The following is a 16,266-nucleotide window of genomic DNA, read 5'->3' as shown; positions in this document are numbered from 1 at the left end:
CCAGGAGGTGTTCTTAGATGTGCATAATACCAGTTGGGTTCTCAACAATTTTGCCAATTGCTACCTCTCCCATTCCTCTTACTATACCCTCAGCGTGAATCCTTTTTCTCAGTATGGTGAAGAACACACAGGTTGCTTCTCTCTGAATAATTAGTGCTGTAGAAATAGCATGTATTGTCCTTGCTTAAAAACACATTGGCCTCCAAGATGCCAAATAAATGTCTTACGGTACATTTAAAACATACTTAATTTACAAGTTTAAATCCATAGAAATACATTTGAAATTTGGGATGAATGCATCTTGTACTTAACAGTCTCTTTCTCACATTTTCTTTTTCTCTCTCTTCCTTTCTAATATATGTGTGTAACAGGCATTCGCCGAAAGTGGTGAAAGCAGCATCTCAGGTCCTCAACAGTATGTGGCAGTACAGAGACCTGAGAAGTCTCTACAAGAAGGTAAGGCTTGGGTTTTTTTCAAAATCTATCATCTTCCCTACAGTTACACAAATTTGGGGTCTGAAAGACTAGACCAAGAAAAAGTATATGACAGTAAATTCACCCAGAGTTTGAAATTTCAGACACTCAGAGCTATGTTTCATCCCTTATTTCTACTTCTGACAGACAAAGATCTTTTGAAAATAGGTAAGATAGTAAAAAGGAGATGTGAATTTGATTTTCAAAATAATAAATACAAAAAGTGCTGGATCTGACAGCCTTAGAGAATGAAGCCCCCTGTTCACAGAACAAACTTGTGCACATTCTCCTACTCTACCTTTCCATCTTACACCTCCCCACCCTTTCCTGGGGAGATTATCAGATTTCCAGCCCTTCAACTCCCAAATTTCCTCATGAGATTGTAAACAAGTATCTGAAGGAGTGGTGCTTAGGTATCAGTTACATGTAGAGCTGGGCTGAAACTTGATAGCTTCACTTCCAATCAGCTGGCAGACAGTAGCATCATAAACTTGGTTTTCAAACAGTTTAAGGACTCCGTAGTAGTGTATCATTCCCACAGGCCTGCTAACCTCTTCACAATGGATTGCAATGTGGTAATGCGATCCTGTGAAACAACATTCTACATAGCTTGTAAGACGCATCTACTTGCTAAATGGCAACATCTAAAGTAATTCTTGCAGAATATTTCCAATCTGAATCATACTGCATGTGAACATCAGCCTGCAGAATTAGTTCTCAAAGGTTGTCTTCCTACATGAAATTTCACAGGTTACCTAATAGATATTTGTATTTGTAAGCTCATCAAAGAGAGCTAAGACTTCATGTGGCACAGAATTTCAGGTCCTAGTTAAGAGTGAGGCGTAAGAATGTTGAAGCAGGGAAAGTTCACAGTGACATAGCTCACATTGCATGCATTTCTCACAGGAAAAGATTTAGTGACGTGAAATGTATGCACCAAATCTCAAACTGGCAGAAGCTGACCTTCTATTTGAAATGCTGTTCCTTTGCTTGCCTCAGACCTGCTTGCGTCAAGTCTGAGGAGTATGTAAGGTGATTATTTTCTCCAATTGTTCACTTTCAGTATTTTCAGTCATTCTTGGCAGCCCTAGAGATACCATATGCGATGACACTCCAAGTAATGAGCTGGTATTCAACTGTCCCATTAAAAGGTGGGAACAAAAATGAGCTAGAGTAGGCTTTTCTCATCACAAGGCAGCGACACTCTGCAAGTATGCATAGCCTGACTTCTGTGCATGTGGGTGGCTGCACTGTAAAGACTGAACTTGACTGCACCATGATATCTTAAAATGTTTGGCTCATTTCCCGCATTCTGTCTGTATGTCTGTGCTGTAATGGAAAAGCAGTTTCTGGGGTTGTGCCATGCTTGAGGTATTCTATATTGCTGTATGGCTTCTGAGTATACTGCTCCCTAAAGGACATTCTGTGGGCTGCCAATGTGAATGCCTGGTAATGTACTTACATTCTAAGCTTGCTTGGTACTAAGTACCTTGCTTGCTTAAAAGAACGTTTTCTCCAACCACAAATACATAGTTGTGGTATGGAAAATAGGGCAGACTAGCCTTTAAGGTATCTTCCAGGATATTCATAGCATAGAGATTGTCTGTATTCTCAGGAAGCATTTTATTAATCTCTATATTGGCTAATTCCTACAAGCTTCACAAAATCTTAAGGTCAGTCTCTCCTACATATTTGTATATTCATTACATGGTGTTACATATGCTGCTAAGCCTTGTATAAATACAGTTTCTTTTCATCAAAATGTTTGGGTAGTTTTATTTAAAATAATCCTGTTTGTTAGAAGACATACAGTAATCTTTATAAATTCATAGCAGTTATTAAACTTGCCTATAGAAGGTTGACCATTACAATGACTTATTTGCACCATTGTTGAGGAAAAGAATGTTTTACTGATAGGAAAATTGGAAAAGTTTGTATTATACTAATAGTTAGCTGTTATGTAATTTAAAGATACTGGATCAATGCAATCTTTATTTTGTATATGCTAGTAAAAATGAGTGTAAAGTTGACAGTATAATATGATCAGCACATTGCAGCATCTTGCACTTGCACAGCCCTTTTTTTTTTTAAGGGCAGTCAAATCCCATTGCATAATCATCAGCAATTTCTGTCTATGTATTGAAGTACCTATACAATTACTTTCAAAGAATTGGTGGCCTGCAGAAAGCCACAATTTTGTATCATAATACAAGGAAATTACAAGCATCATACCACATTTAAGTAAGAGCACCAGCATGTACTTTGCTCTTTGAGAAACAGCAAAATAAAGTAAGTTTGAATTGTGGTATATTTTAGAGCTACATGTTTATGCTATACTAAGTAAGGAGAGGTAAAAAGAAGTATTGTCCTTTGTATTAATGGGAAAGAAGGCAATATATATTCACTGTTGATACAGTAGTAGTCAGTATATTTAGTCCAAAGATGACTGTATCAGCAAAACCACGAAAACTTCTTCCACTTTTCTAATTTTTGCTCAACATTACAGGAACCATGCCATAGCTGGCAGGATATAAACTGCACTGACAGAAAGTCCATCCTGAGTTGAGGACTGGTGCAGTTACCTAATGACTTGTCACACTTGTCAAGGACTGAAAGCCAAGAAGTGTATAGGCACCAATTTCCCATTTGCAGCATTCCCTGATAAACTCATGACTGCAATGTGGAAAGAACTGCAGGAGTCAGAAACTAGCCCCCACCTGTTGCCTGTAGCAGGGCTGCACTAAGCAGGGGATATGCAATGCTTCCTGCAAGCTCCAGTTCTGTCATAGAAGAGCAAGGTCTTCAGCTTTAAGCAAGGCTATAACATTAATATGCCTCTAAGGACACTGTCAGAATCAGCTGTTGCACAAAAATTAGCCCAAATTTAAGAGATTTCAGGGTGCCAGCTTCAGCTGTGTTCCTTAAGAATAGCACCATCCACAGATTTCATTGTGCTTCTCAGTGTCTGCCTGGGCCATCCAAACACAAAAAACACAGAAGCAGCTGCAATGACTTAGTTAACTTCATTGTCAAATTCAAGCAATATGCCCTGTCTCAAGGTTGTAGTGTATCTGGCTAGGAATACAAACAGTATCATTTGACCACACAAATATTACATTCCTACCCATCTTCTTTTAATCCTGACAAATGCAAAATTATTCCACAAATCAGGCGATGGGAGGCATAGAAAATTAAATTTAGTAAGCCAAGTTAAGCTAGAAATATAAGTGTTTCTAGAAACCCGTATGCTGTGTTTAAAGAGAAGGGCAGAGCAGATGGACAGAACAAACCCTGCAAGCAATGTAACTCCCAACAGATCAGAGTTCTGGTACCCAAGAACTTCTCTACGTCCTGCTCCCAATGAAGCAATTAGAAGGCCCTATTGATTTCATATGTCCTTTCTACAAGGCTACAAAAACAAGAGCTGAAACTTTTGCATCCCCTTGAACTTTACCAAGGAGACAGGCTCAGTAATCTGCAGCATCCAAGATCCAGAATTCCCAAGATCCTATAAAAAATAAGGACTGAAGTTTTGTGTATTGCTTTCAGTTTACTGGAGCAGAAACATTATGCCCATTTATGAATAGCTACTGCGAGAAGAGTTGCACTCTTTGAACCATTGGTTTCTTTTCTCAAATAGTTTTTTGTTCTCTGAAAGTTACCCTCAGGTGTAGCTTTTCTAGCACAGGAGAATGATAGACAGATTTCTGACTTCTCACATCCTGAGCTGTAAGTTCAAGGAGGAGGTGGCACTGGCTTTATTGTCACAATTTCTACCTGGAAGGCTTTGCAAATCCTTAATTCCTGCACTGTGTTTGCAGAGCTATGTTATGCCCTGGACCCTCCACTGACAGGTTCTATCCAGTGTACTAGGATGTCCAGCTCATAGCTGTGTAGTGGCTTTAATGGTACGTTGTTAGGCTGGGCTGACATGGTGTCCTGGTTTGCGGCCAGGCGGATCCTCTCTTTCCCCTGAGAGGGGCAAAAGAATGACACTCAAGCAAATGGATTGCAGAAGTGATGGAAAGTTTAAATGGAAAAGCAGTGTTTTACAGAAACTACAAGCACAATGACGAAAGAATCCCAAAGCATACAGAGTCCCTTCCAGCACTCCCATCTCCCAACTTGAGTGTACACCAAAAACCCCCAGGGCTCTTTCTATCCCACCACCACCACCCCTGCTAGGCTAAGTCTTATACTGGCCAGGTCAGAGACTGCCCCTCTCCTCTTCTCCTCTTGGTATTAGGCCTAGCCAGGCCTAAGAGGCCTTGAGATACTCCCCCACCGTTACCCAATAGGGAGCATCTCCCACAAGAGCAGAGAGGGAAGAAAGAGGAAGAGATTGACTTTGCAGCTGGATTTATAGGGCGCAGGACATTACGGTTGTGGAATACGCTGTTTCCTGTGTCCACCTACCAGGCTGGACCCTTGGGACACTGGAAGTATAGCTTATATGGCAGTAACAGGAGGCACCCAGCCTAAACTGCCACACATGGATAAGGCACAGAAATTAAAAAGTCAGCATTCATTCTATGAGTGAGGTGAGTGTTTACCATCCTTTATAGGCTTGTGCTTTGGGGAAGAAAAATATAATTTCCACCAGGCATGGCTAATTTGGCATTATATCGACACAATCCAACAAGGAAAAGCTGTAAAAGTTGTAAAATGCATCAATGTTTCCAGTAATAAATTAGAGGAAAAAATTTTGACAGACCAAAAGGAAGCAGTGACTTTAGTTTTCAAGTGAAAGATTTTCCAACCATCCCAGAAGTTTAGCTTGCAGGTCTTTTGTCATGAAAAGGAACACAGAAAATACTGTTCAGTTTGCTGAAGAATAACTGATACAGAAATCTAATCTGAAAAGAAATCCCACCAATAGGAAACTAAGATTCAGGTTCAGTTCCATATAAACAGTATTTCAGTTCTTTAATGTGATTTATTTCTAAATACCACTAAAGCTTAGCAAGTAAATAAGAGGTGATCATCACAATTTTTTATCAGTATATGTAATATTGTCTCCCATAGAGCGACTTTGATATCATGTAATTTTTAGACTTGTTTTCTACAAATAAGACTTATATTTTCATAAATAATAACTTATCAGCCTCTGGTTTTGTAAGTCCGTTCCAAAATACTTAAAATCTGATTTTCGTAAGTGAAAATGGTCCATAGCTCGATGGATGAGTCAGTGGTTCAACAGATACGAAAAAACAGGTAGAAGAGCTATCTCACTTGTCCCTGTGCTTCAGATTCATGGTGTTCCTGCCCTCCTCAAGTACTTTGGTAACCTGTACAGTCCTCAGGAGAATCGAGTCTCCAGAGGGAGGTCCTGTCACATACTAAGCAAAGTGAAAGGAGCTACTATGGTGATTAAGGCACCTATTCCCAAGCCAGAAACACTAGACACCGCCCCATCTGGTTGAAAATTTGGGAACACTTAGAAAATACAGATACGACTGAAAGAAAGCAGATTTCCATTAACTGATAAACTCTTAAACTATCTCAATATTCAAGAAAATAACCAACTACTCTTATATGGCTTGTTAAATTACATGAGGAAATTTGACCAAATGGGTTGTGCTAAAGGATCTTAACATGAAAGAAAATTTATTAGCTAAAACCAAGCTTCAATTAGCATTAAATGTGTGTAATATTAAAGAGCTGAAGGAACTACTGGGAAGAATATGTTTTCTAGTAATTGGTTTGCTTTGCCTAACCACTGAGGCTCCACAAAATGTTTACATCCTATCATTATGTTTATACTTGTTCTGTCTTCCAGGATATGAGTAGAGATCACATTGAATTTGTAGAAATTATTTTACTTTCCCAGTTATTACCAGAAGTTTCTGTTCTGCTTGCAATAATAGGAATGTTTGTCCAATTCACCTACCCTGTAGATAAAAATGCAACCAATTATTTGAAAACAGGGATGCTGATAAAGGCAGTTCTCCTTCAATGTGTAGTATGCCATTTACAATAGAGATACTGTTGTGCTAGGCATTTAATAAAGTCAGAGTAGTGACTCTGAAGATGGCCTTGTCTGTCATTGGCTGGAAAAGATATTTAGAATTGCCCAAAGCCTTAGAAGCAGTTAAGCCAGTCCAAATCTAGAAGAGCACTATTTTTTAATGTGACTTTCAGAATAATAAAATGATGACTCTGTAAGGAGGTCCTTTATAGCTAAATGTTCCGTGAAAATTGCCAGCAATAAACTTCAAAGCCCTAGTCAAGGAGTTTTAGTATCTAAAGTCCTTTCGTAAAGAAAATGTACCTACTCGCCCTTTGAAAATGTTAATTGTGTCATGCTACCATGTAGACTTAAAGCACATCGTTTGGATTTTCTTCTTGTAAGGTTGTCATCAGTCAGACATTCCCTGAAAAGATGCAGGTTTAGGTTACATTTATCTATTGAAAAGGCCTGTGCAGATCTTAACCCCTATATTAAAGATCTAAATTCCAAATCTAGAACATAAATAGTTCCTAAAAAAAGTGACTTGACTTGAAGGAACTGTCATGAGCTCAGATGGTCAAGAAGCATATGTATTTTGCAGTGTTGATCTTTCAGTGAAGCTTAATTTATTTCTGTACAATTCTCGAGGCCTTTTTCAGATTAGCATATCAACCTTTTAGAAAAAAGAGTGGATCAATTTAAGGTATACCCCCACACACACTGTAATACAAAGCTAGGTTACCATTATAAATAATGCCTTTAGTCTAGAGCCCATTTTTATATTAACTATGAAAATGCAAGTACCTGATTAATGAATGATTGACTGACTGATTGATTTATGGCAGTGGGCGGCCCCAAGCTTCAATGTGACTGATGACAGAGGATATTCACCAACCCACCACTCTGGGTCATGGCACGTTCAGCATACTCTCTCCCAGAGCCAAGAAACCAGAATCTATTCCCCAACCCAGGTATTCTGGCTGTCAGCTGATTAGTGATGAATTGTTACATTTCATGCATACTGAGATTTGTACCCAAGAGTCCTAGAGGAGGCATTCGTATCAAAAGTAACAAAGCCTTACTAGACTTTTTTGTTTAACTATACAATGTAATTTACAGAACCCTGTAGGTTCCAGGTGGAAAGCATATCACTTTACTTATGAGAGCAGCCCGATTCATTTCAGTCATGTGTGTGGAGTTTTGCTCTAAGAACAGCATGTATCAGAGACGAAGACAAGTGCATTCAGTCAGTTGCCTGACAAGCTTTACAACATTTCTGTAATCCCTTTTTTGATGGTCTGAACCTTTCAAACACAAAGGCAGTTACTGATACACACTGTGTTGCAGTAAGAGATTAAATTTATCAAGCCCTTTGCTTCTTTTGTGGCCCAACGGCATCTTTAAAGAAAAAGCAATAGCTGGGTTTTTTTCGGTAAGAGGATCCCAGGTAAACTAGAATATCTGTAGAAAACTTTGTGTGTCTAGGAGTCAGTGAAGCTCTTGAAATGTTAGTTTTCAAAACTCCTGTTAATAAAAACAATGGAGATTTCTTTCAGGCATAAGTACAGTTGGCGAGAATTAGCATGGTTGGACTTTTATTTTGGTTGTTAGAAGCACTATTTAATTTTGGATAATAAAATTTCATTTCCTTACCCAAGTGTTGTCTTTTCCTTCTAATACTTTTTTCCTTAATAAAATGTGACGCTGTGCTAATATTGCAGAAATAAAATGCCTTCTACATATGCACAATGTTTAAGTAAGCCCGTGGAGAAAGCTTTATTTATATATATGTATCTATGCATTATTTCTGGTAAAATATTTAGAGAATATAGGAATTTATATGGTGTTGCTAGTCACACAGGACATAGTAGTTAGGCTATTTTCTTTCTGTTTAATTTTTTTGTCTACTAGGTTTGCTTGAAAGAGAGGAGACATCAGAGAAGATTTCATTTAAATACTTTAGACAGAAATATCTTTCAATGTTAGGGTAAATCTTTTTTATCCTTAGCTAACATAATATGATATTTAAAACACAGCATTTTATCATCTGTTATATGACAGTACTTTCTTTTGTTAACCAGGAATTAAGTTAGTTCCTGAACTGATTTTAAATAAAGGAAAAAGGGAGGATTTCTGTGGAATTATCATACTCAATTCTTTAAAAAGCATAATGTGAGCACTTTCAGAGATTCTATAACCAAGATAGTAAAAATAATTGCAGTCCTCAAATATATACTTTCTTTTTCCTTCACTCTTTCTTGCCTAAAAATGTTATTCACATTTAAATGAGCACTTTAAATGCAGCTTTTTATCAAAAGACAATTTTGTTAAAATACTTAATCATTGAAGTCATTGGATTCAGTATTTGAAAAATAAAAGTTAGTGTTACTTGAGGGGGTTGTATGTATTGAATTATTATTAATTCTACATTTTATGCTGTATGTTAGTATGCAGTGTTCAAGTAATCTAGGTTTGCTTTTCTCAGTGCATATGCAAATAAGAAGCATTTCTTCATTAAAACAAAGGCATATAGGCTGGAGGTTAGGAGGAAGTTCTTCACAGAGAGAGTGATTGCCCATTGGAATGGGCTGCCCGAGGAGGTGGTGGAGTCACCATCACTGGAGGTGTTCATATCAAGGAATAAACCTTGATGGTTTGAGATGTGAGCTTAAAAGGTGTCTGCAGCTATGCTTGACTTTTACTTTTCCCATGAGGGCCTAAAATGCCTGATAATGCTTTCCTGTAACATTGAGAATTTAGCAAGCGGTAATTCAGCAACTAAACTTAGCAGTAATTCTCCTAAATTATCACCAAGAAGTGCTGAGAGGTGGCACCATTCTTACCCAAAACCTACTTGAGAGGTGCTAAACAGAGACGGAAAGAATGAAATTTTGTCCAAACAGTTATCTAGGATGAGCCATACATGCACGTGATACTAAAGTATTCTCAGCACTGATAGTGAGTCTCAGCTTTACCTGATTTATATGGAAACGAGTACATATTTTCCACTTTAAGGTTACCATTTTAAGGTTACAAAGCACAGATTTGGAAGAGGGAAGTTTAATCTCGTAGTTGTATAAAGACTGTCTCTAAAGTACTCCACTCTTTGAACTTCTCTGAAGAAAGGAAAATTTAAAATGCAGCCCAGGAGTCAGTATCTTTGACTTAGAGCCTTCTTTCTGGAGGGAATTACATAACTGAAGTTTCTGAAGTATCCTTAGGGAAGAGGTATGAGTAGGCATCCAGAATCTACAGGGTTATGCTTAAGTAGAAGGTCACATCTACAGACTTTTTTCCCTCAAAAGTGCAGTTCCTCAGAATAAGATTGGATTTTAATCCTCAAATATAAAGTATAGATAACTTGAGAAAATTATCTGCATGTCTGTTGGAATTGGAATATTTTTATTCCACATAAAAATGTATTATTTTAAAACAAATATAAATAACATTAATTAATGGCAAACAAATTTTAGTTGGATTAAAAAGTCTTTCTGAAGACTTTCAAAGGTCTTTTAAAGATGCACATGAATAGAAACCATTTTTAATTCTTGCCTATAGTTTTCTCCAGACTTCATTCAAGGAATAGGATTTGTACCATTCAGAAGGAATATAATTATTAATTAACTTACATGCTTGATGTTTTCCTGTCCAGGTTCAGACACAGATAAAAGAACCTGTAGTAAAGACTATGATTGAGAAACTGGGTTTCTCCCAGCAAACTTGAATGGATAGGTTCAATGGCCACTTATAATTCTGCAAATGAAACAGATCAGAAGAACTTTTACTCATACTAACAGCACGCTTAAGCAGCACAGAGGGGATGGAAATGAAATTAAATTTGTTGCTATGATAATCAAAATTATTTTTTCTTTTCAGAGGTGGTCTCATTCATGACCATCTTTTGCTGATGATCTTTTGGGTTGCTATGCTTATGCCATCATCACCCTGATTCTTCTGGGTCCTATAAAGAGGCTAAAAGTGTTTGTTTAGTATGGCTAGTACATGTAAATTCAATCCAAGTTCAATGAAATACTGAGTTGGTACATCAGTATCTTACTTTTGATATTTTGATGTTGTACATTAATAATGGGTGGGAAGTCTTTCATATTTATCCCCTTTTCTCTTCCTAAACCTGCTAGCAGAATTTTAAAAATGGCCTAAATATGTCTGCTGTTTCAGACTCAAAGAAAGAAACCTTATATTTTGGAAGGTGTCTCTTTTGTGGGATGTGTACTTCATTTACTCTCTGATACAATTTGTTTTGATAAAAGACCTATAGCTATTTCTTCCTGCAGAAAAGAGAAATGAAAAGTTTCAGTGGCAGTTTCCAACTTTTTTTTATTACTTTTAATTTTAGAAAGGGCTTTTAGAGAAAGTTGTGGTTCCTCTAAAATCAGAGTTGTAGGCTTTGGTCCAATACTACATTCCTGTTTGAGTTAACAATACTAAAACTCATACTTATGCAATCAAAAATTCTTACAGATGTTTCAGTAAAAAATAATATGCATTTCTTATTATTAATGTCTAAATGTGTTTTGGTAAACAACATGTTGAAAGCAGCGTATACTTAAAACTCATGCAGCTTAGAAATCAATCACTCAGTGCTTTAACTCTCTAGTTTAATTGTATTTATGCAAGAACTTTTGACCTAAAACCAAAGACAATATGTGATTTTTCTAAAAGGATGATTCCTTGTTTATCAGGCAGTTACTCATTTGAATAAAGTGATTCTAGTTTACAGCCACAGTACCACTCTTCAGAAAGCCCAGAGTCCTAATGGCTCTTGATCACAGTCAGTATCACTGGTCTTACAGTGTTCTTCACTGTAAGGGACAACAGTACACAGTCATCATAACTTTTTTTTTTTCCCTTTTTTTTATGTTTACAGGTGTAATATAGGAGTGGTATTTGGTTGATTTTACAGTTTCATCCATGAAAAGAATCAGAGGTGTTGATTAGTATCTAGGCTTTGTGAGAACAGTAAGCTTAAGAAACTGACCCTCAGAGTGAAATAGTATTTGTCCTGCTCCTGAGATTTTGCAGCTAAGAGCCAGAGTTTGCATTTCAAGGACACAAACATGTTAAGATAGGTGAAATTTCAGTACTAGAATGAAAATTGCAATATAAGTAAAAAAACAGTTGTAAACACTTGGTTTGGATGCAAGGTTTTTTGTTCTTACAAGATTTAAGCAAAAATAGTTATTTGTGATCTAACAATTTTAATTATACCTTACACACCTTATATAGGGGAAAATAAGACAACAGATATTGTAGCTGAAGAGACAAATACTGCCATCATTTCCTCTAAAATATATTAATACCAGTTTACCTCTCTTTAATAGACACAGTATTGTTTCAAAAATGAATTTATTTCATTTTATTCCAGGGTTTGGAAAGGTTTATAATTTAGTTGCATACAACCTTGGCAAAATGAATAATGAACTCTACTGTATCTAAGTCTTGTCCTTCATGCTTTGCCTTACATACGATTTCCTCTTCTTACATCTATTTTATTCATCAGATTAGGTCTTTCAATCTTCACAACTCACACAACAGGAAATCAATAATTAATTATGGATAGGGAAAGCAATGCCTCAGTGATTTCCTGATACATCTCAGAGTTGCATTGTGTAAAACAACTGGGGATAGCTACCTATCTGGTTCTCACTTTGATAGATTTGACAAGTAATTAACATATCTCCCCCTTATCATGTCTCTCTTCATAGCTAAAATCAAGGGATGAGAAGTAAAACAACAGTAGAGAGATGTGACCAGAAGGTGATAACACAGCACACACACACAAAAAGCATTTTAAAAAGAGAAAACTGGCCAAGTCCATCTGTGGTATTGTGAAATTTAAAAAATGGGTAATACTTTAGAAGAACATGTGCCTCAGGCTCTGTCAAGACAAGAGAAAAACAGGGAGAGAAAATACTCCAAATCATTTTGGGCTGGAATGTTGACAATAGGAGAATAATGGCATTGCTTTCAGAGAAGCTGAGGTGGAGACTTGGAGGTACAAGTCTCATTTAGAAAGCTTAATAATCTCATCCAGTGCTAGACAGTTTTGCCGTGGTTAATGACTGTCTGACTAGGAGCCCTTCTTTAAGCCTCATGCTGCCCTAAATACATATTTCTCTTTCAGCTTCTTAAGCAATTGAAATTATGCTGTCTGGTATGCAGAAACAGTCGGTGTTATGTAAAAAACCATTTGTACATTGAAATTCAGAGTAAAAGGGGAAGAAGTGCTGAGGTCAAGCCCCCTACACATCTTAAGAAAAGAGACTGAAGAGGTGCATGTGTAGTTTGCATGGCTGTTGGCCAGGGTGCTGTGAGGCAGCGCCCCCAGCACCAGGCCCTGAGTCAAGAGGCTGACAACCCCTGGGAAAGGTGGTTGCTCCAGTAGCAGCTCTGCCCCCAGCTGGCTTGATCCTTTGCTCTGCCCAGCCACAACTGCTCTTTGCCTTGGTTCAAGTGATGACACTATTCCCATGGTGCTCTCAGAGGAGTTTCTGTCCTCTGCCCTTGGTTGTGTCTGTGCAAGAGAGTAGTGAGTGGCCTTCCTCCCAGGCTCACAGAGCAGCAGGTGTTGTATTCCCAGCCTTGCAACCAATAAGTATCTGGCTTCATCACCACTATCAGAAGGCATGAGAGCCAAACTTTATTTTCCTTTAAGCACTTCAACTACATGGTCATTCTGTGAGCAACTCCTGTACTTTTATCCAAATTATTCTAATGTGTTTTAATGACCCAAACTAAGATAGTTTCTCTTTTTTAAGTAATTTTCTGAATTTCATTGCCCGTGGAAATTATACAGTAAACATAAATACTAAAATCATCAAACCAAGATGAACTTTAATGGTCCATGTCTTCACTTTGTATCTTCATTCTGAGGGCTTATAATTCTTAGGGAGAGAAGGAGAAACAGAATAATTTGAGTCAGCAACACTTTGTCTTTTGAAGCAAATGAAATTACTCCAGATTTCCACTTCCAGACTTCATGCAGAATTAGTTCAAAGGGTTTGACCTCAACAGCAATTGCTGATGTGTAAGCTGGGAGAATGCCAGGCTAAATCACTACTGCTCTCTTTAACATCTTATCTTCAGTTACCACTTTGGAAGCAAAAGACAATATTCTAGGAGTCAAAATGTCAATATACTACTTGTAATTGATTGTCGCATATCTGATGGCAGTAAACAAAATATCAGCAAAGTAGATGTATTCAGAATATATCATGAGTCAATGCCCAGGAATTCTCTACTGGTTTTGAGTTTTCCTGGAAACACCACAAGTAAAACCAGAAGGCACAATCCTTTCAGGAATCATTTACTGATAATAGCTTTGGAACACCTTTATTTTTATATTAGATAGTTTTCCTAAAACTTCTTGATTTATTTCTAGAATTCTAGAAGTTGTAAGAATTTAGTCTAAATCCCTCTTCCAAAATAAATACACTTCAAATAGAAAGGCAGGGGCTCTTCTAGAGAACAGCAGTCTCTCTGTCTCTCTTTCTGCAGCTGACATTTCCCCGTTGGCTGCTTCACTGGCACACAAGGAGCAATCCTGCTAGCACACTCAGTATTCAGGTGTAATGGTGTGGGGTGGTTAGCTTCTGCTGCCAGAGGGAAAGAAGTCAGGCTCTGTTGAGGCTTCTCTGTTAAGAAGCACTGGGAAATTTATTTATTATTCTTATATTAAAGAAAATAATACGTTCCCAAGTTGTAAACCACATAAAAAAAATCCACCCACATTTAAGAACTCTGTGAGCTAGATATGTGGATCACCCCAACCTTGTTACCATTTTAGATTTCTCACCACAGTCAAGTCATGCACATAACTTTCATATGACAATGTATGTAGATAATTTGATCCAGTTCTTATTTCTGTTATGTCTTATTAGCATCATGACAACAACTTCCCAGTGAAGAATTGCCCGGACATGTGTAAGTCTGATGAGCCTTGACTTAATTCACATCAGATTTATCTTTTACTCCAGACAGTGTCACACTGGTGCACACCAATCAGGATGTTTCATTTAACCTGACAGCAATGGTTTAGCTTGCAAAAGAAGCACCACCAGCAACTCTGAGTTTCAAAGCGAGTAGGTCCTACTCTGCATACTTACAGGCACTTTGTCTTGTTGCTGTATCATCTACTAATGCTGTGCCGGATCTAGTTACCAGTTCCTGCAAGTGGTTGCCTCTCAAAACTTCGTATTGCTACAGCCTGTTACCATTACAGCAGTAGTTAATATTGAAATTAATATCCTGGAATCAATAAAATGCTCGCTTTACAGGTAAAGAAGTAGAATGGCAAAACAAGTCTGGTCCTGTATGCTTCAAGTCCTTTTGAAAAAAGTCTGTTAAATCAAGTTACAAGAGGATCAGGCCTGAAGCAAGAAGTAGCATGCTGAAAAGTTTGTAAACTTGAGGGAGGCGGGATACAATTGCCTTCTGTAGTTTATAAGGTTCTGCCTGTTTCAGTATTGGATTTGTTGCATCACTTTTGTTTCTTTTCTGTAGTGGGATTTTTATGCTTCCAAGAAGTTGCTCTCCTCCTGACAGTGTTAGGACATCAGTGGCCAGGAGTCAGGTAGACTCTCCAGTACTGAGAGATACCAATGTGCATGTGACCACCATATAGTTTTTCTAAACCACTCATTGGTTTTTTAAGTCAGTGTCATTTTAGCAGCTAATCAACATAGTCAGTCAGAGGGTAGAGCTTGTTTGCATTTTTTACTGCTGTGGCTACTAGCACGTGAGCTGATGTGAACTCTGAGTGGACGCTACGAGATCATCCAGGCTGGGCACTGCAGTGAGGCTGGTGGTGTTGGCACTCCATCCCCAATTCCACCACCCATTCTTTGGCCACCACATTTGTATCTGGTCCTCTCTCTTTCCTCTGCAATCTGTGAATTCTTTAGTCAGGAGCTCTGGCTCCCCATTGTGTCAGCATGGTGTCAGTTTCTGTATGGGCTTAATGTAATGCAGTTCTCATAATGATTCTGTACTACAAGTGATAAAATTACATGTGTAATGTCACCTACCTCCACAAGTCATCTTCTCAAGTCAAGGACTCCACTACTTTTAAACACAAAAAGAATAATGTGGAAAACTCAAATTATAGATTCCTAAGATATTTGGCACAGTAAGTTTAGTCACCCTGACAAAACAATTATTTCCTTTGAGGCCCAAGAAAAACAGGTTGATCAGAGAGATAAAGGACTTATTCACTCCTTATGCCCAGTAAAAGGTCATCAGAGAGACTCCAATATCACTTTTACTTTCTACAGTGGTTATGGAGCCCCCACCTGCAAATCTAATCCCTGCAGTTTTCCCAAAATGTATTGTAAGAAATACACCACTGCCAATCAATTTGTAGTGTTTGGACTTTAGGGGTATAGTTGAGGGGGAATACATATATTCATTATAGTCAAAATATAGGGAAACACCCAGTGGAAGATAACTCAGAAGAGCCAATAAGGACATGTAATGGTATTTCTGTACTCTGTTTTGTGCCCTCCTGTAGTGTGCAGTTGCCACCTCTTACTAATTGCTGCCAGCTAACAAATGTATTCATTCTGTAACAGAATTGCATTGTATTTCTTTCCAATTTGTTGTGAGGAGGGGGTTGTGTCTTACTTTTCCTCTCCTGGATCATATTTGTGGCTGGTAAATTGGTTTCTGAAATGCAGTCTCACATTTCTTTTGAGTTACCTTTTTCCTCTGCAGGAGTATACTGCTATATACTGTACCTTTAAGTACCCAAATCAATTTAATTAAATTTCATTACAGGCACTAGAGCTGAAACAAACTAATGAGAGCAGCCATCACATCATGTG

At 37.8% G+C, this 16,266-nt stretch overlaps 1 protein-coding gene across 7 annotated transcripts in view; it reads left to right on the top strand.

Moving 5' to 3' along the window:
• CTNND2 (catenin delta 2) overlaps positions 1-16,266 on the top strand; it is a 576,017-nt gene that overhangs the window by 542,848 nt on the left and 16,903 nt on the right. For 5 of the 7 annotated variants that reach the window (XM_054164400.1, XM_054164398.1, XM_054164401.1 and 2 more), the window contains 2 exons: positions 372-456; positions 7,270-7,395. In XM_054164400.1, coding sequence (XP_054020375.1) covers positions 372-456; positions 7,270-7,395 — 211 coding nt within the window. The remainder of the gene's footprint in view (positions 1-371; positions 457-7,269; positions 7,396-16,266) is intronic. The other 2 variants (XM_054164402.1, XM_054164403.1) reach the window with 1 other exon arrangement.

Source organism: Dryobates pubescens, chromosome 9 (assembly GCF_014839835.1).
Source record: "Dryobates pubescens isolate bDryPub1 chromosome 9, bDryPub1.pri, whole genome shotgun sequence".
Classification (NCBI taxonomy): Eukaryota; Metazoa; Chordata; class Aves; order Piciformes; family Picidae; genus Dryobates; species Dryobates pubescens.
The sequence above is the reverse complement of the archived record's forward strand: the minus strand, read 5'-3'. Positions and strand labels throughout refer to the sequence as shown.